Below are 25,702 nucleotides of genomic sequence, written 5' to 3' on the forward strand. Positions count from 1 at the left end.
ATATAATTCATTATGCTACTAACTTATTATTTGAAGACTACTTTCTCAATGTTTAATGTAATACGAAAAGCTTATGGCAAACTGTTTTATGGGGGGGGGGTGGGGTGATGGGGGGTCCACAACTTCAAACTGAGTTTTTTATCATCCTTTCTTAAGTATCAGTCTTTAAGGTGTGCCGCCCTCTCTTTCTGGTGTATACAATGGTGTTAACACCAGGCTTCCTCAAAGGCCAAAATACAACAATACACATTGGAATTTGTAAGAAGAGAGTTTGTAGAGGGAGAAGAGAGGCAGGTATTCCAAGTACGTGTGAACCAAACATGTCTGTTTGTCATACAAACGTTAGAACTCGACACAAAATGAAAGTTTGATGATGATATTTCAATTTGTGTGCAAAAAAACAAAGTTAAATGGCGTCACTAAACCTGGCACAAAATGTTTGGACTAATCAAAAATGGTTGTGCGCCACATTAACATTAGTGAATCGATGACAATAACAATAACATTAACGTATCGTTCATATCACCAAGTTGTCACCTCGGTTCAAAATTGGTATTTAAATCCATTAACAATCGAAAGCAGAACATGAATATGAATATGATTGTAAACTATTCAAATGAGCGACAGATGGGAATCGAAGAAAAAGATAAAAAGAAAACAATGCAATTGAAAGCTTCGCGTGAAACTCCGAGTTACAACTACTAGTGTTCCACTAGTTTCAACTAGTATCAACATATATATATATATATATATATATATATATATATATATATATATATATATATATATATATATATATATAGGAATAACGGAAAAACTGTTAAACAACTATGCTGCATTTAGAGAAAGGCTGGATCTCGAGTGAGATACAATAATTGAATTAGGTAAGTGATTGGAAGTAAAACAGCCAATGTTTGGTTTTTGCAGAGCTTTCGAGCAAAACTAGCTCTTCTTCAGTGCATGATCACCGAAAGTGACAAGGAGTAGCAGGAATTGAAACTCTTTCATAGAGGAGATGTCGGCATGGTTGTAAGGGCAAAGCGACTTACTGATTTCTGCTGAATTGAGCAGAAGTTTTAGAAATTCGGATTATTTTAATCCGCGTCGGATTATTTTAATCCGATTCCGTCGTAATTGTAAAGGAATTGTTTTGGTTTATCTGGGACGGCAAATCGTTTCTGATGTTTAAACCGAATGGTGCCGTGGTCTTTAGGTTTAGTTCCCAGAAATTTTCTTTCGCTTTCCTAGATTTATCTGTCCAAGAATCGTTCTGGTCAATGGCAATAACACGCAAATTCTCAATTGAATGATTTTGGAGATTGAAGTGATTTGCAACAGGTTGGTAGATCTTTTTTGTTTTGATCGCCGATCTATGTTGTGTCATTCTCATTCTAAGAGTGTTTTTTGACTCTCCAATGTATTGTAAGTTACAAATATTGCAGTAGATGAGGTAAATGACATTTTTGGATAGGCAGTTAATTTTGTGCCGAATTTGGAACGTGCGTTTGGTTTGGTTGCTCTGAAAGGCCCCGGTCGAATCGACATATATATAGGTTGGAGTCTATCTTGGCGCAGGTTGGCGTCTATCTTGGCGCAGAGTGCTCTATGCCCATTGGACAGAGCGGAATATATGTTGATACTAGATGAGACTAGTGGATATATATATATATATATATATATATATATATATATATATATATATTATGCATAAGTTCCCTGCAAGTATTTACAGGGGTCCCCTGACGTCGTAGCCCTTTGGCCACTTTCCTCATCCACCTGTTGTATATTCCGGCACTTGATATAAACCCTCGTGGGCCGATTTAGAAATATATACCAGAATCCCCAGGATGGTGATTTGTTGAGCTGCCCGCATAGCTTTGCTGGTTGTATTCGAAGAAACCTCGATGATTACCGGCTATCGCTGCTGCAGTGGAATAATCCTGAGAGGCTTCTGGTGGACTGAAATGTGCGTCACAATCTGAAGAAAAAGTTAATAAGTTTAAACGGCTGCAAATCAACGTCGATACCAACCTATCTTCTTATATATTATATCACGATTAGTGCTGCAAGCTTTACCTTTCTGAAATGCTGACTCTCACATGACCAATCTTAGCCAGTGTTACAATAAATAAAATTCTACTTTTTCACTACGATTTAAGTTAATTGCTTTCATTCCGGCGTTAACGGTAACATTGGTGTTTTGGCAAACTGCCAGTGTAAGCATTGCACGAGAACAAGCCTTATTACATAATTACGTAATGTGCCCAACAAAAGTTGACTTTGCCTTTGTTGTTTTTATCACGAATGATCTCTAAAAGCGAAAATATATGACAATAAAATAAACTACATTATTCAGCATATCGGCCTTCCCTTTTGTTAACGTTTTTTCAATTATTCTTACCTTTTCCTATTTTTGGGTTTACGAAAGTAATACAACTCAGTTGTACTTGCTGTCTAGGAGTTGCTGACCTCTTATTAAATAGGTAAGTTTGATGCAATTTTCGTTGCCATAAATATTACTTTCTATTATATTTAACTTATTCATCTTGTCTAAACGTTTTGGTGATTTAAAGGGTGTGAAGACTCGCACAAAAAGAAACGTCTAATGCCGGTAATCTGACCTAGTTAAGAACGAGGTGTAACAAAGTGTTAGACACCACCATCGATCCCAGAAAATACGCACACAGCTTGCTACCTTCGGTAATTAGACACTTGTGTACAGTCAGTACATACTGCTGCGGTCAATACCCACAGCACAGTGTGCAAACGATACAGCGATGGACAACTCAGGTCCAGCCAAAGATAACAAGGTATCACGTTTCATTACTGTCTGCATTTTGTAGCGACAACCAGAAAACTTCACTTGCAAGCAACGGAAAGTTAACTTTTTCAGAGCGCGGCATGCGGTTTTGGGGCGAGTCTTCAATGCCTTTAATCAGGACTTACACTGGTGATGATAGCGGTCGCTGGAGACGTCTCGCTGTGGCATCATGTACCTGGTATCGTCACAGCGATTGCTGAAAGCATCGAAACCCACACGTGACCTTGATTGATGATGCCAGGGGTGATCTAAGCCGTACGTATTACACGCGTAAGGAAGAAAAGAGGAATTGGCGGAGGCAGAAGGCACACTGTGAGTGTGGCCAAACGGTTGAAGTGTGAAAGTAGAAGAGCGACCCCACTCTAGATGTATATTCGTCGCAGATGGTCCCTTCGCGTCTGTCTGCGTGTTACCATGGTGATCTGTGATCGGCAATCGATTATGCTGATATTTCATTGTACTTTGCAAATATTTATTTCGTTGGTGGTCCGTTGCGTGTGGAGGTTTCTCTTCCGATTTCTTCAAATACTCTAAATAATCAATAATAAAAGAAAGGATTTGAAAGCCATTTTAAGTTCAGATCAAGGCCAAACCAATAATAAAGAGAAAATATAGATACAAAGAAAAAAACATGAAAACAAGAATAAATTCTATAAGATGAACAGGGTAAACAGTTATAAGACTATCAGGGTAAACAGTTCCTCAATAAGAAGCTTATGCTTGAAATCGCATCCTACTCCGACGGATAAAATATTTTATAAATGAGGGGGTGTTGTCGATGAATCCGACTGCCATGTAGGTGGTCTCGGAGGTCCTCCCGCAAGAAACAAGAAATAGCCATCAAATGGTCCACTTTGAGACACATATTAAGAATATAAATTCGATGTATCGTAGAGGTTTATAGCAAGATTATGCTCACAATTAACCTTCCACGTTTGCGTAAGAATGGAAGACATAAAAGGAAAGACACCGGTTGTATAAGACAATATGAGAATTAACTCCACGTGAATAATATGCCTACTACTTCTTATATGCATCCAACTTGCCTATAGTCTTATCATTCTACTCATAGGCGTAGGAGCCCAAATTCATTGGGGGGGGGGGGGGGGGGCTGTAACGACTTGCCCGAAAAATATAACCAAATGTTTTTTCAACATGATGATTTGCATATCATATAGGCATGCATTGATTATTGCATCGCATGCCAATTACATACAATTATTTTCCGTGTTATTACCTTTCCATATTGGTTTATAATTATTGGGGAAGTCTTAACAATAACAATGATAATAATAATAATAATAATAATAATAATAATAATAATAATAATAATAATAATAATAATAATAATAACAATAACAACAATAATAATAATAATAATAATAATAATAATAATAATAATAATAATAATAATAATAATAATAATAATAATAATAATAATAATAATAATAATAATAATAATAATAATAATAATAATAATAATAATAATAATAATAATAATAATAATAATAATAATAATAATAATAATAATAATAATAATAATAATAAGTAATAATAGTAAGTGCCCGAAAAATTCTCAGCGTATTGCCCGAATTTTCACAAAGAAATCGGTTGGGGGGGGGGGGTTGCGGCCCCCAGCACACCCGCCCCCCCCCCCCGCCTCCTACGCCTATGATTCTACTGACGCTTAAATAATATCAAAATTTAGCCGCACCGATTTTGTGTACGATCTTCTTCTTACTTCGGTGTAAACTACACGTGGCTTTGTCATCGGTCAAATGCCGCTTGGAGTTAGTTCTGAACTTTGGCTTCGTATTAAGAGAGACTGAAAGAAGAGAAACCAAAACTTAGACAATTTCTAGTAATATGAGATATAAATTCAGCTATTTAAAAAGAAAGAAAAAATAGTCTTAGTGTGTGAGAGACAACCATAGAATGTTATGATTCTTTATATGCTGACATTGAGTGATAAAAAAAAAAAATGAAATAAAAATCAATTGCGTATGTTCATAAATCATCACTGTATATTTCTGCATTATCACCGCGTGTGTGTGTTTAGTACACCGTTGAGTCGACCCTTTTGGCGTTCCATACGAGATAAATTACGTGCTGCGCTAAATCTAAAAAGCCATGTGCCTTCGAACAATCAACAAAAATGACAAAGAAAATCGATTTTTTTTGTTTTTGTTTTGATCAAGTGAATTGTACAAGTTAAATGAAATCAACTAATGAAAAATAAAAAAATAAAGTTAGTGTTTTGAAATAGAACCATCGAATTTTATGATTCTCTACGCTGATATCGAGAAATAAAAGAAATAAAATATGCACCGTTAAAGCAGTGATTTCTTCAACTTTAAACAATCTACAAAAAAACGACAAAGATGATCAATATTTTGGATGAAGTGAATAGTAAATAATTAGAAATAATAGATTCATTTTAAATGTGACCTTTCACATGCAAATCATGTAAGTTGATTGCTGCACAAGATCTATACTACACACTATAGTATCTAATCCGTGTACGTTGATTATTGTAAAGGATAAGCGGAAGATTAGGCAAATGTGAAAGTTGCTTAATCCATGGGATAAATTGGGGGCTGTTTTGCCTTATGTTATATGAGCAATGCACGTTGATTGCTCAATGCAATGCATTGGGATACTGTACTGTACACTAAATAAATCCATGACATTTGATTGTTTTTCATGATTAACATGGGATATTGTGCACTTAAGAACCATACATGTCAATTGCTTCACAATATTAACGGGGGGATATTGTACACTATGTTAGCCATACACGTTAATTTCTCCACATTAGTAACGGGGGACACGATACTCTATGTAAATCGATCGATCTACATGGTTAAACGGGGGATACTGTTCACTTTCTACCATTTATACAACATGGTAAAAGAATCTCTATCACTGTTGCTATTCCATAGTTATCAGTGTCGTTGGAAGGAGTTTTAGACTGGTGGATCAAAACGTTTGTGGAACTCGGGGGCAGTCGTTAAGAAGGGTCAAAATACCCGTTACCGATCTGCGTCACGAGGGGACGTCCAATGACCAAAATAAATGCATAGGGTTTTTTCCTCCCCACCTAGAAATATTAACATTATTAAAGCTGGTGAGATTGCAAAGTGCTAGTTCATTTATTTATAAACGTGAAGAAGAGTTTGATGCAAGATATTTTCGCTTTTTTGTTTAGGTTAGTCTGGTCGATGTTTCGTATGTCTGTTCTATGGTTAAGGAACCTTACATAAAGCTACCACATTTATTGGTAGGCCTTGACCTCGCCCTTTCTGGTGCGTGCCCTTATATGTTGCTTACCATTCGTCTTCATATGCTTAATTAGATTTTCTTTGAGTTGTTTCTGTCCGGACTTGGCTTGTATTGTTTCAATCGCTAACAATGCGTACTCTTGTAATGCCTGATGAACAGTGTGTAATGAACCTTGAATTAAGAAGAAGAAAAATTAACTTAAATATATATGATGTGTTAGTATGCTATTAATACTATTAGGGTGCACGTGACTCTATTCAAAATTAACGAAGGCTTAAGATATCCAGAAAACAGTTCTTCATCAAAGGGGCACATTTTATTTGCCAGTAGGGCACATTTGAAATTTTGGAAAAACGTGCGAGGGGGGACGTGCCCCCATTCCCCCTCCCCACCGGCTCCCACCTCCCTGATTGTAATAATCATAAACTCTAAAGATTTGATCTTAAAAAAAAATAGTCCCAACAACAAGAAAGGGATTGGAAAAAATATATACAATCAGTTTCATCAGTTAATTAACGAATTAATTAGTAATGGAAAACCGTCAGGGATATAAATCTTTTTAAGAAAAAAATGTTAAAAAATTGCTTTTCTGGTCAAGCCAACTTCTTTTAATCACAAGTATTGCTAGGATACATTAATTGAGGGGCTCGTACGGAAGTATCGTGTCAACGTAGAATGTATCAAGCCGAATTATTTGCGAAATATCTTATACTTGTCGAGTCCTTCCAGTACTGAAATTAAAAAATTCCCGCGCCTGAATGGAGTTGCCCTCGCCCGCCCTTTGTGCACGCAAACTTAAGGTTAACAGTATGTAAAGGAATTGATAGTAACACAAACATTGCTCGAGGGATTATATTGAGTGAAATTATCTTAACGCTTAAAACCACATCTATAGTGATGTTTTGTTCAAGTTTGGATCCGAAAAATCATGGTAATGAATTCTATAACGTTGTGGCAATCTTTCTTGCTGAACCATATTACGCAATTATTATTATTATTATTTTTTTTGGTTAAAACTATTTCGACGTATTTTATCGATGTGTCTTTTTATCTTTCTTCCTTTTTGCTTTATTCAAAAAGTCATTTTATTTGAATACGCCAGTAGAATTGAACTCAATATTTCATATATTTTTATTTTATTTCATAATATTTTTATTTCATAATATTTTTATTTTTATTTTAATTAAAGGAAAGAAAAAAACTTGTGAAGGACGATCTGTTGATCATATCAATAAACAGCTACCATGGTAACGACGGCGTCATTAACAATGCTTCTTCTTACCATAGCTCTTTGCGTGCTTTAAGGTAAGGTCTCTTAAGAGACCGGAAGTAAAGTGCGCCTCCAACATTAGAAATTTCGATGCACATTCCCGGAAATGGCTGTCTTCTTCCTGATTTTCGAAGCGGATATCGAAACAAATGAGAGACAAGAGAAAGTGTACAACTATTGTAGAGCAAATTCCAAATATAAAACATATATATAAGTCTAGCGCAAATACCAAACACAAAAATATAGGGGTATGGCAAATAACCAAAAACTATATATAGGGGTAGAGCAAATAACAAACAAACAAAATATTAAGGGTCAAACAAGAAATAATATAATATAAGGGTTTGTGTTGCTAATATTACATTTGTGCATGGAGTGTATGGTAGATCATAAGTGACATGTTAATAACATATTCATATGTGATTTAACTTATCAGGACTACATTGAACACTCACCCATGGCTTCCTTATGACAGAGATATACAAGTGAAACCAGTGTATTTGCTTAATTGTAAACAGGAATTATTAAAGGAAACCTTGTATAAAGATTTTAAAAGTATTTTTGAGGTCAGGGAAACTCCACTTTCGAGGTTTCCCTAATATTCATAAAACAAAATAAAAAATACCTGTGCAAAGTATATAAACGTGACACTAGCAGCAATATCCGTACGTGATACAAAAACATAAATAATAGATCCCCCCACCCCCAAGAAAACCATTCTAACTAGTATATATATCATGTGTAGAAGTAAATTGGCCTGACGTTTCCTAGCAGGATCTTCTTCAAAGGTTAAATGACAAGTAACAGTAACAGAAGGGACACAAACACGCACAGAATACAGACAGGTTAATGAGCATGGTGAACACAAAGAGATGGATGTAAGGGGATTAGTAGACAAGGGATATGTCCACATAATGATTTGTATATATTAAGAAACCAATGTAAAACCAATGTATGAAGTTGTTAGTTTTTAAGTTCACTGCAGTGTTTCCATTACTTGTATTCCAGTCACAAATTGTAGAACGATTCATTACATAATACTAGTACACAAACATACACACGAGCAGATATATTAACTGTCTACCAACGAGATTTAATTAAGTGAGCATGCGTGGAAGACACTCTTTTTATTTATCATTTTATCCTGTTATATTGCAACAATCGATTGAACAAAGGTACCTTGTTTTTATTGATTGACATTCTGAACAGGGAGTTTAACGTTTGACGTCTCATATCAAAAGTATATTGTGCTTTGCAGCCTCTGTCTTATCGACAAGAACTTGATCAATAAAAGCCTTGCAGTTGAGTATATACGTGTGTATCACATGTGGTTGATTACTTCCCACAAAGCACTGTTGTTATGACAACCAACTTATAATTCAAGTTCATAAGGGTTAAGTAAACATTTTATATCAAATATTTTGTTCAGTATGGATTAATATTTCGGATCGATTTGTGAAAAGAAATCTTTGTCTCCAGCACTAGATGTTTATAAGAATAATACAATGCCGTGATGATGTACCAAACCCACACACTGTAGGCTTTAAAATATTTCCTTAACTTTCCTGAAAACACTATACCAGCGTCGTGACAAGGCAGGTACAGCTGACGAGGCCGCCCGGTGAACTGGCCACAAGGGTTTATAAACACCGGGAACTTAAGAACCACCCATACTCTGAATCCGGACTCAGGCGGACATAGTCGTGCAGTCAGTAGACCAAACGGCTCTATATGTCTCCTTAAGGACCAATTCTTTATTCACCTAGACATGCAGATGCAACCGTTTATCAATCTACTGTCGGAAAGACTGATAGTGACCAAAGTGTAGGGCTCCTGCAGGTTTGCAGAACACGTTACAGCTGACTTTTAAGTATTGATACAACGAACTGTAAGGGTATATAAGACAATAGCAATATTCACAGAATGAAAGATTTGAAAACTGAATCAAGGGGAAGCTTATTTACTAGGAGGCTGGTCCAAACCTGGCAACCCCACCCTCCTGGGAGGAGAACTAAGCTAAGGAAATAAAATAAAAGACTAAGAGTGTCAGATCGATATGAACATTATATTGCCTCACATCACAAGATTAACTAGTCTCTACGCGAAGGTATTTTGTCAGTGGTGTAGACGGAGCAACTGGGCCCAGTGCAGTAATAGAAATAGGCCCACAATGAGATTCCACATTCGTCCAACCCCAATCATCGTTCTTGTTTGGACGGCGCAATTGACATACGATAATTGTGTGATAATAAAACAAATGAGTTTGATGACAAAATGACCATCACTACCGTTCAGATCATGGGTAAAGTCTAGCGATGTGAACTTCCAATGAACATTTTTAATTAATCAATGTTAAATATAATTAATAAATTAGATAAACAAATAAATTACCTGTACAATGCATCGATGAAGGACACAATCAATCCATTCTACGTAGGCATCTACAGGGGCATGCTTCTTCAATAAATCTTGAAATTCTCCTAAAACTGAGATATTATAATAAAAGAAAACCGTAAAGTGACCCTATCGTATTTGGAAATTACCCTCTGTAATGTATGAAAAGTTTGTTATTGTTCCAATGACATAAAACACTTACATAAAAGCCCTACTGTCAGAAAGGTTTACAGTCTTGTTCGAGGCCAAGGCCTCTTCAAGCAACTTTACCCATGGTCATTGGTAACTTGTCGCACCCACACACCAAAGTGTGCGCAATTCAAACAATTCCTCCTACAGCGCACAACACCTGGAGGACTTCCCATTATGGTGCAGCCATAAACCGGCGCACGTAACTATATATATATTTACAAGTTATATCGCAAGTCCTCATTTATTCACCTGGTTAATAGAGAGGCAATTGGGATTAATGGCCTTGTCCAAGGACACAACGCAATTATCTGACCAGGAATCGTACCTGCAATCCTTAGATCGCCAGTCCATTGCCTTAACCACTTGACCAAAACGCTTTACAACTCTCCACAACGCTTCACAACGCGCTCCACAACACTCCACAAACGCATATTTCTTCATGAAATTAATTTTAATTTATAATAAATAATTTGCACACATGCATACGTAGTTACAATCATGCATTGTAACGTACAAACAGACACATATACTTAAAAATTCTTTTTTGAAAACTCTCTCTTCCGGCAGAACTGTTGTAATGTCAATTCATATGTGAAAACCGTTCATTTCTACAGGAAGTCTAATCAATTAACAAAACCAAGCTAAACTCCCTTCTTTGAAGTCTATTAACGGGTGTATTTTCTCAGAGTAATAAGATGATTTTTTTTTTATCGGTGACATCATATCATATGGCTACGCATTAATATTAAACGTCTTATGTGACTATTTTATTATTTTTTTTCGGGGGGGGGGGGTAGAAGGGTGGGGATGGTTCTGGGTTAGTGGTTATTGTCTGGGTGAGTAGGTCGGGAATTTTATAGGAAAAATGTTATTTTACCTTTCTTGAATGTCATAGCGGCCCTGCCTCCTCCAAAGATATTGGAACTCAACGAGCTCAGATCCAGCTCTTGTAAATCACGTGACATTGCGCTCACGTTTTCTTGGCTCAGTAATATAGCACGTGCAATCTACCAGAAGAACAACAGTTTTATAACGGAATTCAATCTTTGGGTATGACAAAGTCATACATATTGAAATCGATATCATGTTTTTCATAAAAACAAAACATCATGGATTCGCAGAAGAAAAGAAAAGACAACGTCAAATTGAACCATACGGTAAAAACAACAGGTCAAAAAAGGGTTAAAAAATGGGGTTTGCATTAAATAAACACATAATAAAAACAGTTTTAGCGTTCTTAAGGTATTTAAAGTATATAAAGCGCGTGACCATTTCGTACCGTTATATTATATCAAAACTCTAAGATTTGCCTTGCTAGTTAATTATATCATTTGAGATAACAACTTGCACTAATTTTGTTCTACAATTTATCCTCGTGTACTTTCTCCATTGAAAATCAAATACACAACAAGTTTAGAAACGCCCTTCATGTCTAATACATGAGTGTCATTGTGGCTGTTAGACTTTGAATCAATAATGTAAGGAAGGAAACGATTCGGTGAAATGGAACAGACTAATTAATGAAACTGAACACTATGTTGCAATCATAAAAATGATAAAACCGAAATCGATATATCATACTGCTATGACCAACGTTATAATATAATATAATACCGTACTGCTTGTTATACATACAACACCATCATTTCAAATGTTATTATAGTACTGTTACATCGCCAGCACTATGTTTAGAAATCATTATCGTATATTCTTACTTCAGTATCATATGTTTTTACATCAATTGCGTATGTTCATAAATCATCACGGTATATTTCTACATTATCACCCCGTGCTTTTAGTACACCGTTGACCCTTTTGGCGTTCCATACGAGATAACTTACGTGCGCTAATTGTAGAAAGGACCTGTGCCTTTGTAGAATATTCGTGAACTGTCTGACAGCTGTCAATAAAATATAAATCATTAATTTTTCGGAATATTATTAGAAGGTTTTCTCAAACAGCAGCAGAATATTAACTCCGTGTAAAAATTACTCAACATTTGAAGGAAAAAAAAATAGTATGTTCGTTTCTGAAACTCGCAGATAAAAATATCGATTAAAAATTAATAAGTGAACATACAATGGCGGAACTAGAGTGGATATAATTGTTGTCATGCAACAATATACATTATTAGTAACATGAATGGTACTTTCGCCATTTTGAAATATCAAGATTTCACATGTTGAACAAGGATTTCATCCTCGTTATTCAAAGTAAAAAAAAAATCGCCAATGCGGGATGGTTCCTTCGCCAAGGGTTAGCAAAAGCACTGTGTTATAATTCCAATATTTTCAATGAAATAAAAATTTATGAATAAATAATACAAATCTTATTCAAATTTGCAACCGTTATCTTGTATAGATTATAAATCAAGTTAATCACAAATCGTTCTCATACATTTTTTTTTTAAGTAAACGTTGTATAAGTATGTAGATTTATGTTGACTTTAAACGACAAGGAGAATATAAGACACACGATGGTAATATCAAGTGATCTTGTGTAAACAGTGCAGTGGCGGCGGAACCGGGGGGGCTTGGGGGGGCTCAGCCCCCCAATGAAAAAGTTTAGGGGGCAAATGCATGATAAGCCCCCCCAATATTTACCAAGGCTCCGAAACGTGCATCTGCCCATTTTTCAATGCATACTTGTCGATCTGTCCGATGCACACGTATACTATATAGGTGTAATCATTTTAGTAATTGCTGGGGGACCCTGGTCCCTCGGCCCGTCCCCTGGCTATAGACCACATTGTCACCCCAACCGCGTCTTCACGCCCCGTGAAAAGTGGAAGCAGTGAGTGTGAGTACCGGTAAGCGTAACACAACTTCGTCTTAGGCCAATGACTTGCCTCATTTCAGCCAGTTCTCCAACATCCCCTTACTTAGTGGCGGAGCGTCCATATATATAGTCAGGGTGCGGATCCCCCCCCCCCTCCTGACGGACTCAAATGGACTGCTGGCGCCCTTTTCAGCTTTTCACTACTTTTAACTTATTCGCGATTATTGACTATTTTATTGCGCTCTCATATACCTATTGACATTTGTCATATTCTGTTGGTGTAATTTTCCGACAAAATGGCGACGACACCTATTTATTCTCCGTTTATCTGCAAATTAGCTAGGCCCGGAAAGGGTAGTTTCCTGCAATCTAGGGAGTAACTTTACTCAAAAATTTTCTGTACGCTCCGCGCCAACCTGTGGTGGCGCTCCGCTTAGATAGTGTTGAAAGCGCCCCTACAGACCATTCTTCCCCCCCCCCTGACCAATATCCCTAGCTCCGCCACTGCCTTTACTACACTACGTCTTTGCGAGTACACTACGAGTAATAGCTACTCTCTTAAAACACCATCGAATATACAACTTACAATGTTTTTACAGACTTTTACGTGCAATCTGAGAAATTGCAGGCTTGAGATCCATATTTTAGGGCTAGGTATTCGCAGCATAAAACACTCGGGAAGTGCCGTTTCCGGCCATCTGGGGGTTTGAAAAAACCCAAAAATTTCTTGTACGCTCCGCGCCAACCGATGGTGGCGCTCCGCTTAGATAGTCTCCACACATTAGCCCCCCCAATAATTTTTCCGTTCCGCCGCGCCTGAAACAGTGCACGGTAGATCGATCACCAGGCGCGTAGCCAATAAGGGGGGGGGGGGGCGAAGGGGGCGACCGCCCCCTTCCCCTCTTCAGCACATCTTCGTTGTATATTTTTTATGATATCGCTAGTAATTTCAAAATAGAAAATGCATATATGCAACTTACAAGACCTGGGAAGTGCCATATCCAGCGATCTGGGAGGCATTTCGGCCAACATTTTCGTGTACGCTTCGCGCCAACTTGTGGTGGCGCTACGCTTAGATAGTTTGCATATATACGGCTCTGATAGTTTGCCTAGAGGTTCGCCCGTCCCTTGGCAAATTCCTGGCTACGCGCCTGTCGATCACCATCATTAAGTCTGAACATACGTTTGTAGTATTTATTTCCTTCTAAGCGATTCTTAATAATGACATTAATGGAACACATTCATTATAGTTTACGAATACAGATTACAGTCCCGATATAAGTGGACTCGGGGTTGAGAATGGATAAGTTATTTAGTTTTCGTGCCCAAGGATCTATATCTTAGGTGAATTTAAGCATGATTTTACTTGCAAGCACACAAGTGTTTTAATACTGCTCTTACCGATTTCTTTTTGCTTTTTTATAACATCCGTAGTTTCTTCTAGAGCTGTCTTCGTCCAAATAGATATATTTTTAGCCAAATGTAGAATATCTGCGTCAATACTTTAAGAAGAACAAAACTATTGTCTATCAGAGCCAAGTATATACTCATGAACACAAGTGACGAACTATGATATGAGTCCATTGAAAATTAAAATAAAACCAAACTAAAGGCACACACACACATACAAAATCAACCAGAGCAATTATCAAGTATCAACATTTTTACTAACAGGGACTTTATAAACAATGGAATTTAGAGAAAAAAACACTTTTGGCGAAAATGGGATTCGAACTAATGACTTTAGGTTAACAACTGCTTCTTTACGGAGTTGCAGAAGTTTGGTATTATATACTCATATATCCCATATGTTACCGGGACATCAGTGTTTCGAATCCCGTTAAAAGCCATTTTTTGTTGTATATTCTCTTCTAATGTTACACTTTTTGCTATATATATATATTTATATATATATATATATATATATATATATATATATATATATATATATATATATATATATATATATATATATATATACATATATATATATATATATATTAAGGGGAAAACCCTTGTTTTGTTTATTTTGGTTAACAACTACTTCTATAAGGAGTTGCAGAAGTTTGCTATTATTTACTCATATATCCCATATGTTAACGGGACATCACTGTTTCGAATCCCGTTAAAAGCCATTTTTTGTTGTATATTCTCTTCTAATGTTACACTTTTTGCTATATATATATATATATTTATATATATATATATATATATTTATATATATATATATATATATATATATATTAAGGGGAAAACCCTTGTTTTCCATCGCCAGTAAACAGAGACTGCAACAGTGTGTCTATTTATTATAAGCAAACAAACATGTCATAAAACAATGGTTTATTGTTCCAGAACAAGGAAGGCGACATAAAAAGGATAACTCTCTTTCTAATATAATATAATAATCTACAACAACGGAGTAAAAAATGGATTGAATATTTGTTTATGTTTATGAAAAATAATGAAAACAAGAAATCTGGGAAATATCAAACATGTTGAAAAAGTTGAATTATTGTTATTTAGTTATATTAAGGAATTAATTTTGTTCTCCCTTATCAAGTAATAGATAATCCAATATTTCTGAATTGTTAAGAAAATATACATCTTATCAAACAATGGCCATATTGTTTCATAAGAAATTAAACCTATAGGTCATTGTTTTTATTGCAGAAATGTGGATGACTCTCTGAGTAATATAAACATTTATGATATAAAGACATTATTTATTAAAAATGATTAAAAATGATTACTTGAAGAAAAAAGGATTTTGAAATTAATTATGTACGAATACGAAATATTTTCATTCGATTCCTAAGAAAGGATTGTGTTTCTTGTTCTTTGTGGTATCTAAATGACTCATACACATCTGAACGTATCTCAAAACATCGGAACTGTATGAAAATTAATAACCGTACCTATCTGGTATTTCAGATATCGATTCCGGAATTAACACATCAATCAACACCTGGAACAAATAAATGGTAAATATGTTTATTTACATAAAATTACATTAAACATATTAAATTACAGTAAAATGAATGTGCCTGTCATACCCCCACCTACTCCTTTTAGATAAGAAAAACCCTTCAAATTCTACATATGAATAAAAAGGAATAAATTTCATCCATCTGTAAATGACATTAAACACAATGTAGATTAAATTCTGGTACTGTATGATTTTAATTAAAATATTTTAATTAAAATCACGATATCTCCCGATCCCCCCAAATAGAGTTTTGAACAAACAGCTCACTGTAATGCAAACTGGCAGACCAGATTTGGGTTGCTTACACGATGAATACACCACATGGATTGATATACCGATAACTATATACCTATTCCACGAAATACAATATTTGGAAAAGTAAATGTTTATTTTAATTATAGTACAAACTGAGAATAATCAACATATCTTAAGAGTTTTCCAAGGAATCGGATGCAGACTTCATCAAGAATATAACAATATGTTCCACTTTGATTGTTCTGATTTTAATTAAATTAAAATTATCTTTATATTAAATCACCTCTGTGGTAACCTTGTTATATTGAATTTCCAGATTTGTTTGTAATAATAATAATATTTAATAAATAATAATAATATTTGCATTTTATATAGCGCTTTATACCAGCGATAGGTCTCAAAGCGCCTCACAGACGTTATATTACCCCTGATCAATGCTAACTTGTCCCAGTGGCATTCCCTCCAGTCGGCAGCAGTTATATACTGCGCCCAATGACAAATTATCTCACAGGTACCAATTTAACCCATGGGTGGAGAGAGGCAATTGAGATAAATCATCTCGCCCAATGACACAACGTAATGAACTAGGCATGAATCGAACCTGCAATCCATGGAGCACGAGTCCGACGCCTTAGCCAATGCAATTGGCCACAACGCTCTCGAACTTAATCTCCAACTTAATGCAAATTTACAAATTTATTGCAAATTTATAGTTCTTACCTGATATAAGATGGAATCACACAAGCCGATGACGTCACTGATCAGTGATGTATTCAGTGTCTCAGCTAGATGAGCTGGCATCCCTTGCCAAAAATGAAGAAGTAGATTTTGAACCTATATAAACCAAAACAGAACGATTAAGTTCCAGAGAAAACAGAACTAAACTTTTTAAGAATAAATTTTCATACACTACTATGCCAATATAATAGATGTTGTTACAATGCATATTACACTTTTAGGACTTTTCGGAATCACTATTCCGTCATTTCTATAACATGAACACGATAACTTAAACCTCCTCCCATCTTCTCTACCCCTTCCCAGGTCAAAGAATACACCACATGTCATCATAACATTCATCATACATCCATTGCAACATAAGCTATACCCTATTCCAAAACGGTTTTCATAAGCTTTTGTTGAGAGATGTATGTAATTTTATTTGGCAAATGAAGAAGAAAAAAACTTGAGCCAATTCTTCGTACAAGTTAAACTTAAAAAAAAGGAACACAAAAATATAATAATATGCAAAGCAAATATGGAGAAGCATGGATGACAAAAAAAATGTATTGAATATTATTCATTTGTTGATATTCACTGGGACTATTGTACCATTTGTGTACTCTTAAGCTCAGTACGACGCCCCCACCTCACCAAGAAAAGGAATAAAAGAAAAATAGCCAATATATTTAATATTAAATTTTTGCAAAATTCATCAATATTTGCTTTGTAACTCCTATCGCTTTTCAGAACTTGACGACAATTCGTTTCCATAGTTACCTCTTCAACAGCGCCACCTATTATTGCATCCAATATTCTCTGTGAGTGTGTTCTGTACATCAGAATAAAAGTCTCGACCTGAATGTTAAAGAAAAATGCCCGAAAGGAAACAGCGAGAAAAAAAAAACATGAAAACATTATGACTTCTGCATGCAATGCAAGGGAAATGTAACTGGTACCATATCGATTAATTTTGCTGATCAATGTTCGGTAAAACGATATTAATAATAATAATAATAATCGTTATCGTCATCTTCGCCGTCAACGTCGCTGTCACCGTCACCGTAACCGCTATCGTCACCATAACCATCACCATCGCCATCACCATCACCATCACCATCACCATCACCATCACCATCACCATCACCATCGTCATCACCATCACCATCACCATCACCATCACCATCACCATCACCATCACCATCACCATCACCATCACCATCACCATCACCATCACCATCACCATCACCATCACCATCACCATCACCATCACCATCACCATCACCATCATCATCATCATCATCATCACCATCACCATCACCATCACCATCACCATCATCATCATCATCATCATCACCATCACCATCACCATCACCATCATCATCACCATCATCATCACCATCACCATCACCATCACCATCACCATCACCATCGTCATCACCATCACCATCACCATCACCATCACCATCACCATCACCATCACCATCACCATCACCATCACCATCACCATCACCATCACCACCACCACCACCATCAGCATAAGCATAATCACAATCATAATCATAATTCAGCCGAACAGCTGTTTCTACACAAAGTTTCTTTATTTCGGGACATGGATGAAAATAATTAAATCCAAATAATAAATTGTTTGGACAGCTCACACATACACGATATATATATACGTTTGATACCTGCAAGAAACAACTCAGCCATTATGAACTACATATCCTTTTCGACAGAAAAATGTGTAATGACATTGATTTAAAAAACCTTTTCCCCCAAAAGAATGACATTTAAGAGGGGAAATATTTCTTTGGCGGAAGGACAACTATACTCCGACTCAAATGGTGGAAAAGATTGACGATTTTGTCTCAACATTTTGCTTGACAGAATTTCGGTTATGACATAAAATATTACTCTTATCAAAATTTTCTTATCATGTCAATCTGTAGCTGGATGATCAAATATAAACCCTCAACATTATTGTCTTGGTTTCTGTATACACTCACAGTGTAACCTTGTACCCAATATTATGACAGTCTTCATGTTGAAGGAATATCGATAATCAATACCTCAATATACTATCGTCTTTGTTGTCTTCTTGATATACAGAGTATATGAAGACCAAGTACGTGTATTTGACGAAATTGTTAAGATATTTTTAAAATATTACTTCCGGTTATATAATTGCTTTTTTTACATTTCGTGTCTTTTCAAGAATCAAACGTATTGCTCTGCGTTACTTTTACAAACACATGTAACTTGCGCAATCATCTTGAAAGGAGGGGGTGGGGGGGGGGTAGGACATTCAGTCGTCAAAGGGTTCAGTCTAAGTATAGGAGATACTTCCTCTTTGAGAAATCTTATTAAAAGTGGACGGTGTTTAGATGCAAAATCATGGTGGATTCTTTTGCAACTTTCGAAACAATGTTGATTAATTGATAACTTATTAGGTCGCATATTATATATTTATGTCCTGGACACCAGGAATATTCAGGTTGATCATTCTATGGGGAGGTGGTTGTGATGGGGAGGTGGTTGTGATGGGAGCGCTGTACCCAGAAGTACACATGGTTGCGCTCCTGAGTCATGTCATATTGAATTCAGGCATAATCTGTATAAGTAAGAGATCTACGTGCATTTATCCAGTTGATTAATCCTTATAAAAGAGAAAAAAAACATCGAAAGTGCACGAATTACCTTAAAACTTGGTTGGTTAGAGAGAAAATCAAAATGTTTTAACTGTTTTCGATAATGAGGGCATAAGATTACATCGTTTGCATGGTTTCATTAGAATGTTATATTAGAAATTTACCTTTTCAGTCGTCGTGGCCTTCGGTATATTTAAATTACCTGCCGACGGAAAGTCCGGGAGCAAAGTTCCTGATTTAGAACTTAAGGAAAACTTTCTGCTGGAACCCTATATACAGAAAGTAAGAAAATAAATAAAACAATGAATGCATGGAAAATACTGATAAAATACAAGTTGAGTGCTTTCCAAATATATTGTGGAATGCAATTTATTGCAAAAAGAAGAAAAAACCACATGAAAAAGCAATAGATGCATAGACATAAAATATCTAATAATAATATAACAATAAGGGGGCTTTAAAGTGTAAAAACAATTATTCATGTTCTCTGAAAATCATTCAACATAGCGAGCAAACATTCATTTCATTGGTCTTTCTGGGTTTTTTCATTAATTTCATTACATTATTTCCCTTCGCTTAAAAAATATATTTCCAGAGAATTCAGTTACTGGTAAGAGTTATAGGAAAAAGCCCTATAAATCTTCTTGGTCCATGTAGCTGGCAGTAAAATAATGACATTATTGCAGAACTCACATCGTCACAGGTGTTATGCCTATATGAACTGAATTGCAACCGATTTGAAAAATAAATAAAATAAACGAGAAACAAAAAGGAAAAAGACTTCCTAAACCGTTCGTGCACCACATGATTATATCCGGCTGCGAACCGATACACATAGAGAACACGGTTACTACTGTACAGCTTATAGTTTTGTACCACAGTAAAAACTGGATCGTGCTATAATTTGGTAGCATGTGCTAGTATTAGGATTGCAGTAAGAACTGAGGATATGTGTAATTCCAACAAAATCCAGTGGTTTTGGGATTTGCAGGAATTACAAATATCCTCAGTTCTTACTGTAATCCTGATAGCACATGGTACCGATGTATCAGATTTGTCAGCACGATCCAGTATTTACTGTGGTACAAAACTTTAGATTTACAGTAGTTACTGTATTCTCTGTGTGAATCGGCTGTTATATCAGTGCTTGTAAAGTAACGGCTTACCGTACTGAAAGGAAAACATGAAGAAACGTAACATCATAATGACATCTTCATCAATAATAAATAATCTGTGGTAAAAGCCTACCTCTTTTTTCACCTTTGCCTCCGAAAATCTGAAAACGGATAAATATTCAATAAGTTACATTTCAAACAGTTGGTTTGATTTACTTTCCCTTACTTATACACTGAAGATATGGCTCATACATGTGAAGTTGAAGGTTATAACAACCGTTTTCAGTACTATGAAACTGAATGTTTTACTATGTTATTTACATAATATCCACATCACTTCTGAGACTCACAGAGATATATTTTAAAATCATATCTGTCATGTATCACTATTGAGGTTTAACCAAATTATCTAACTATACCGTTCTCAAGCCACAAGTTCAGCTATTAAATTATTTAGGAAAACTGGAAAAAACGAAAGATTTACACTCATTCGTTTTGGTTCTTTTTCCAACTTCTAATAGTGTGAATTTTGATGTTTGACGTGATAAAATATATATATATCTTTCTTAGTATAGCTTTTGTTAGACGACGTATGTAGCCTGACGGTATTGGTAACTTACACATTAAACGAGGAACTATTATTGTATGAAGTGGTTTCATTTCAAGAAACACCGTTTATTTACCTCTTTATATTGACTCGATAATAATGAACCAACCGTCTGATGAAAGCAATACAATAGGGTGTTCATCGAATGTTCCCGAAAGTATTGATTAATTTATTTCTTACGATAAGGACCATTACGTGCACTAAATCAAGTATCCGGTTTGTTTTGTTTTGAAAATATTCAAGGTGGAGATTTTTTTCTTTCATAATATTCAAGGAGAAGGTTCTTTTACTTCGCTGTAAATTATGTTTAAAAATGCATAAAAGAAAGTAATGTAGTTCAGGTCGCACTTCGGAAAAAAAGTATAACTAATGTTAGTGTTACGTCATATGACGTAATGGTATATACGGCGTTTATGTCGAACAGTTGGCATTTTCAAGCTAGTTTGCTTCTATCGTATTATGCTGTTCATCCCCCTTAGAAATATGTAAAACAAATTCCGTCTTCCGTGAATGATAAATTAAAAAGGAATAATTATCATTATAAAAAAATCCGTGCGATTTCATAAGCACTGAATGTCAATTGTGGTAACGATAACAATGTATTTAAACCTTATTATTAACAGAATATTCCGGGGGGGGGGGGGGATAATCTTGGCAACAAATAGTTACATATTCTAAAAATCTTGGTAAGAGTGCATTCAAATATTGGTTTTGATGCTGAAACATTTTGTTCTTAATCGTGAACTTGGAGTCAAAATAATAAAGTGAAAAATGTAAAGACAATCAAAAAGACTTTCCAGTTAGTGCGCAATAATAGCATCACACTTGTTTGATTCAAGTCAGCGTTTGGTACAACCTGCGACAATTTCAACTACCAATTTATTGAGAACGCACTGTAATAATAGTTCTTAAAGAATATATTCTTTCGTTATTCAAAGAACTGTATGTAGTCTATGGATTATCCTTTGCAATAAAATATTCAATACATTGTTATCATTATCAGAAAATCAACTTGATAAACTACTTCCAAGATTGTCTCAACTGTTTTTCATATTTTTCCCCTCATATTTAATTTAAACAGAATCATTCTTTTCAACATTTGCAACATTAACAAACAATTATCGTCAATGTTACACCCTAAAACTTTTTTTTTTTACAAATTCAATCCATCAGTTGACTGTACATGATTGTCAACTTACCTGGTTAGACCTTTGCCCGTATAAACTGCATGGTAGTAAATTGATGATTTCTTTATACCGATTCCATAATAATGGTACCTAAAGAATGAGGAAAACAGCCTAAACGGTAAACGTTTGAAATAAGAGGAGTTGAAATGACAACCACTTTACACATTAATTCAATAAACAATTCAATACACCCCTCAATACACACTACACGTAAATTACTAAAAACGTCAAAAAATGGCAAAGCAAAAATAACTTCCATGGAAAATGAAAACAACATAATTAGAAAAAAATTGCCACGATGAAGCATATATGTTTGCAATTTTACAACCAGGTTTGGTTAATTTTGTTAGTACGGTTGTTTTCGTTTACTTTATTTGACATTATATCATATAATTAATTTCTGAATTAACTAGAACATTTCAATTTCAATACTTACTTCGATTGACCTCTCGTACCTAATCTTCTGGTAGTCAGTTTCGGAAATCTCTGTCGAATTATCTGCAAGAGATTACGCCAAATAATTTAGTAATCAATTGTCTATATAGTAAAGCTAAAATCATGCTAAATATATTGAATAGGCAATTAATTCCAACTTGTAAATACTTAACTGCGACAGTCACGGTGAATTCGATACTGGCTGTTATTGCACTTACCTAAGTATTTCTATAGTTGCAAGACATTTAAAATAATTAGATAGTACAATATTTCTCTCATTCGTTAAAATAAGTTATTAGGAAATATCACGTAACTCTAGCAAATATATTCGGACATAAATAAGAAATGTTTTGATTATCATACAATGTTAGAAATGTTGGACACTATACTATCGACGTTATTCAAAATGTATATAAATACTTACAGAATGGATTTTTATTTTTCAAAATTTATTTTCTTTTTTTTGTACATTTCAGTATACAAAGAAGAGTCTTTTAGTTTAAAAAATGACGACTGCATCATTAATCGTCGAATAATTAACCACCGAACGTTCAGCGAGAGGTATTAAAGAAATAAAATTGATAAATTTTCAGCAAGAGTATGTAACTAAAAGAATAAAAGTCTTCTTTACAGCAATTTGTGGTTTTCGGCAAGTATACCGAACGAGTAAACAAAATAATTTCACAATTGTAAATAAGTAATTAGCTTATAAGGAATAAATCTTTATTTTTCTGATTAAAACAAGTTATGTTAAGTTAAAAAGCGAAACCTTTTAAATTGTCAGCAAGAGTAAAGTACTTATCGTTGATTAGTTCTCATCAATGGCATACGTTACTTTAAAATCTTTCTTGACTTAAAATTTAATATTTTTTTTTACTGTTCAGCAGGAGTAGTATACTCAAGATATAAACGATAGAGTCTTCAAATTTTAGAAAGAGCACACCTATGAGTAATAGACGAAAGAATCTGTATTTGTCAGCTAAAATATTTCCGTACTTGAGTATCGTTGTTAGCGAATGGTTTGTATTCAGTAAAAGTAGAACATTAACTAACCTTCCCAAACGTCGCCGCTCCCACATGAGCATATTTGTGAGTCTTGCAGAAATCGAGATAATGGGTGTACAGTACACACCTTGGTAGGCACACTCCATCTGCCCATTCGTAATTTTCTCCAAGCCTGTTAAATATAATAAACAAAAGGAATTATGCTCACGTAAGCATATTTTCCATGAAATGGATATTAATGTGACCAAAGATTGTTTGTTTCATGTTTGTTTACATGGATTTGTATAGCCTTCGCAAAAAACATTTTCCAACTCACTACAATCTCAATTATATATATATATATATATATATATATATATATATATATATATATATATATATATATATATATATATATATATATATATATATATATATATATATATATATATATATATATATATATATGTCCAAATGTTGCAAGGACGTTGTGCCACGGTTGGTAGAATATAATTAAAATTGGAGAAAGGAAGAAAAAACTGTGTTTGAAATACCTACCATTTTACAGTTTCCATTAGCTGAGGTTTTGAAAGCTTTTCTTCACAGTCCATCCTCGAAATGTGAGATTTAATTCAAGTTTACTCCAAATATCCGCATACCAACTTCAAATCCGATAAATAATAACGGCAACACAGCCAATCAAGCACATGCCATAAACATACAGTTATTGAAACGACTATCTGCGTGGTCAATTGAAAAAGGAATCACCTAAACCTACGCAGATAAATAATAATTATGCACAAATGTCACAGTGCCAGTCCATACTAATGCACCGACCTTTTCTTGTCTTTTTCTTTCGTTAGTCGAACAAACTTATCAAAACCACATACTTTCCATGACCAGGACCAAACGAATCTGTTATATCGGAACTGTACAGAGTTTTTTTTATATTTATTATTTATATTTAGAGGTTGTCTGCCGTAGTCTTAAACGTAAACCTTCAAAGTAAACCAAAGATAATGGCAGACCAATGTCTGTCGTAATATGTGACAATAGGCATCGATAATATGGGTTTACCCATGCCAAAGGTGAACCACTTAAGGCGGTACAATGTGTTTACATTTTGCGCCATTGTGCGTACGTGAGGTAAACTCCAATTCAACTTTGTCGGACGCTAATCTTCTCATCTATCGATCGAATTAGACGCCTTGTTTACTTGTTAAATCACTGTCCGTTTTACTAGCCCTGTTTCTGTATGTTTAGTCTTTATTTAGCCATCGGATTAGAGATAGTTCAAGAAACAGGCGGAGAGCCGACTGAGAACCCCCTAAGTGAAAGTTTTGACATTTTTTTTTTCTGTGCCAGGTAATTAAGAGAATTGAAATGTTTATCCAAAGAGCAAAAATAAAAGAACACATACATACACACACGGCATGCACACACCAATAATAACACGGCCGTACATACGACACTTTGTAGTTATGTACGTGGAAAATATTATAGTCACTATGTCATTGAAATAACAAATAGGTAACAATACCGATATGGCATTCAAAATGCGTTATCTATATATATATATATATGAAACGACGCTTACCAACACTTTAAATCGCGATAAAAATAAAATGTCCTGCTTATATGTACTTAGGCCTACATCGACAGTATGAGCAGTTTATACATATTCTTTTTCCTTGTCAGAAAAAAAGGTAAGAACTATTTGTATTGTCAGTATGAGTGCTTTGAAGCATCATATGAGAGAACAGTATAGAGTGATATTAGCATTAGAATCAGATAAAAAAAGGTTAGGAACTATGTGTACTGTCAGTACAAGTGCTTTGAAGCATGGTATGGAAGGAGAGCATCGAGTGGTGTTAGCATACTTAAATCGTCGCAACTGGCGACTTTATTTGGTAAACTGTATGTGTGTTTGCGAATGCACGCGTACTGTTGTTTCCAGTCAATGTTCCAATTAATTGCAATCATTGTCAGTCATTTTCCAGATAAATTACCAATCCCCGTGGAGTA

General features: G+C 35.0%; 1 protein-coding gene across 1 annotated transcript; it reads right to left on the reverse strand.

The window, feature by feature from the left end:
• Positions 1–943: 943 nt before the first annotated feature.
• Positions 944–23,871, reverse strand: LOC139983641 (DNA-binding protein RFX6-like). Its single transcript, XM_071997319.1, has 17 exons — positions 23,747–23,871; positions 22,695–22,756; positions 22,271–22,348; positions 20,598–20,625; positions 19,514–19,618; positions 17,479–17,556; positions 16,699–16,812; positions 15,653–15,702; positions 14,139–14,239; positions 11,801–11,859; positions 10,837–10,966; positions 9,765–9,859; positions 7,386–7,494; positions 6,152–6,274; positions 4,563–4,646; positions 2,947–3,351; positions 944–1,978 (listed from the first exon to the last, which is right to left on the reverse strand). Exons 6-17 carry the CDS (start codon positions 17,536–17,538, stop codon positions 1,821–1,823), a joined length of 1,488 nt encoding a protein of 495 aa, XP_071853420.1. The 5' UTR covers positions 17,539–17,556; positions 19,514–19,618; positions 20,598–20,625; positions 22,271–22,348; positions 22,695–22,756; positions 23,747–23,871; the 3' UTR covers positions 944–1,820.
• Between the last annotated feature and the right edge of the window lie 1,831 nt (positions 23,872–25,702).

This window comes from Apostichopus japonicus, chromosome 16 (assembly GCF_037975245.1).
Source record: "Apostichopus japonicus isolate 1M-3 chromosome 16, ASM3797524v1, whole genome shotgun sequence".
NCBI lineage: Eukaryota > Metazoa > Echinodermata > Holothuroidea > Aspidochirotida > Stichopodidae > Apostichopus > Apostichopus japonicus.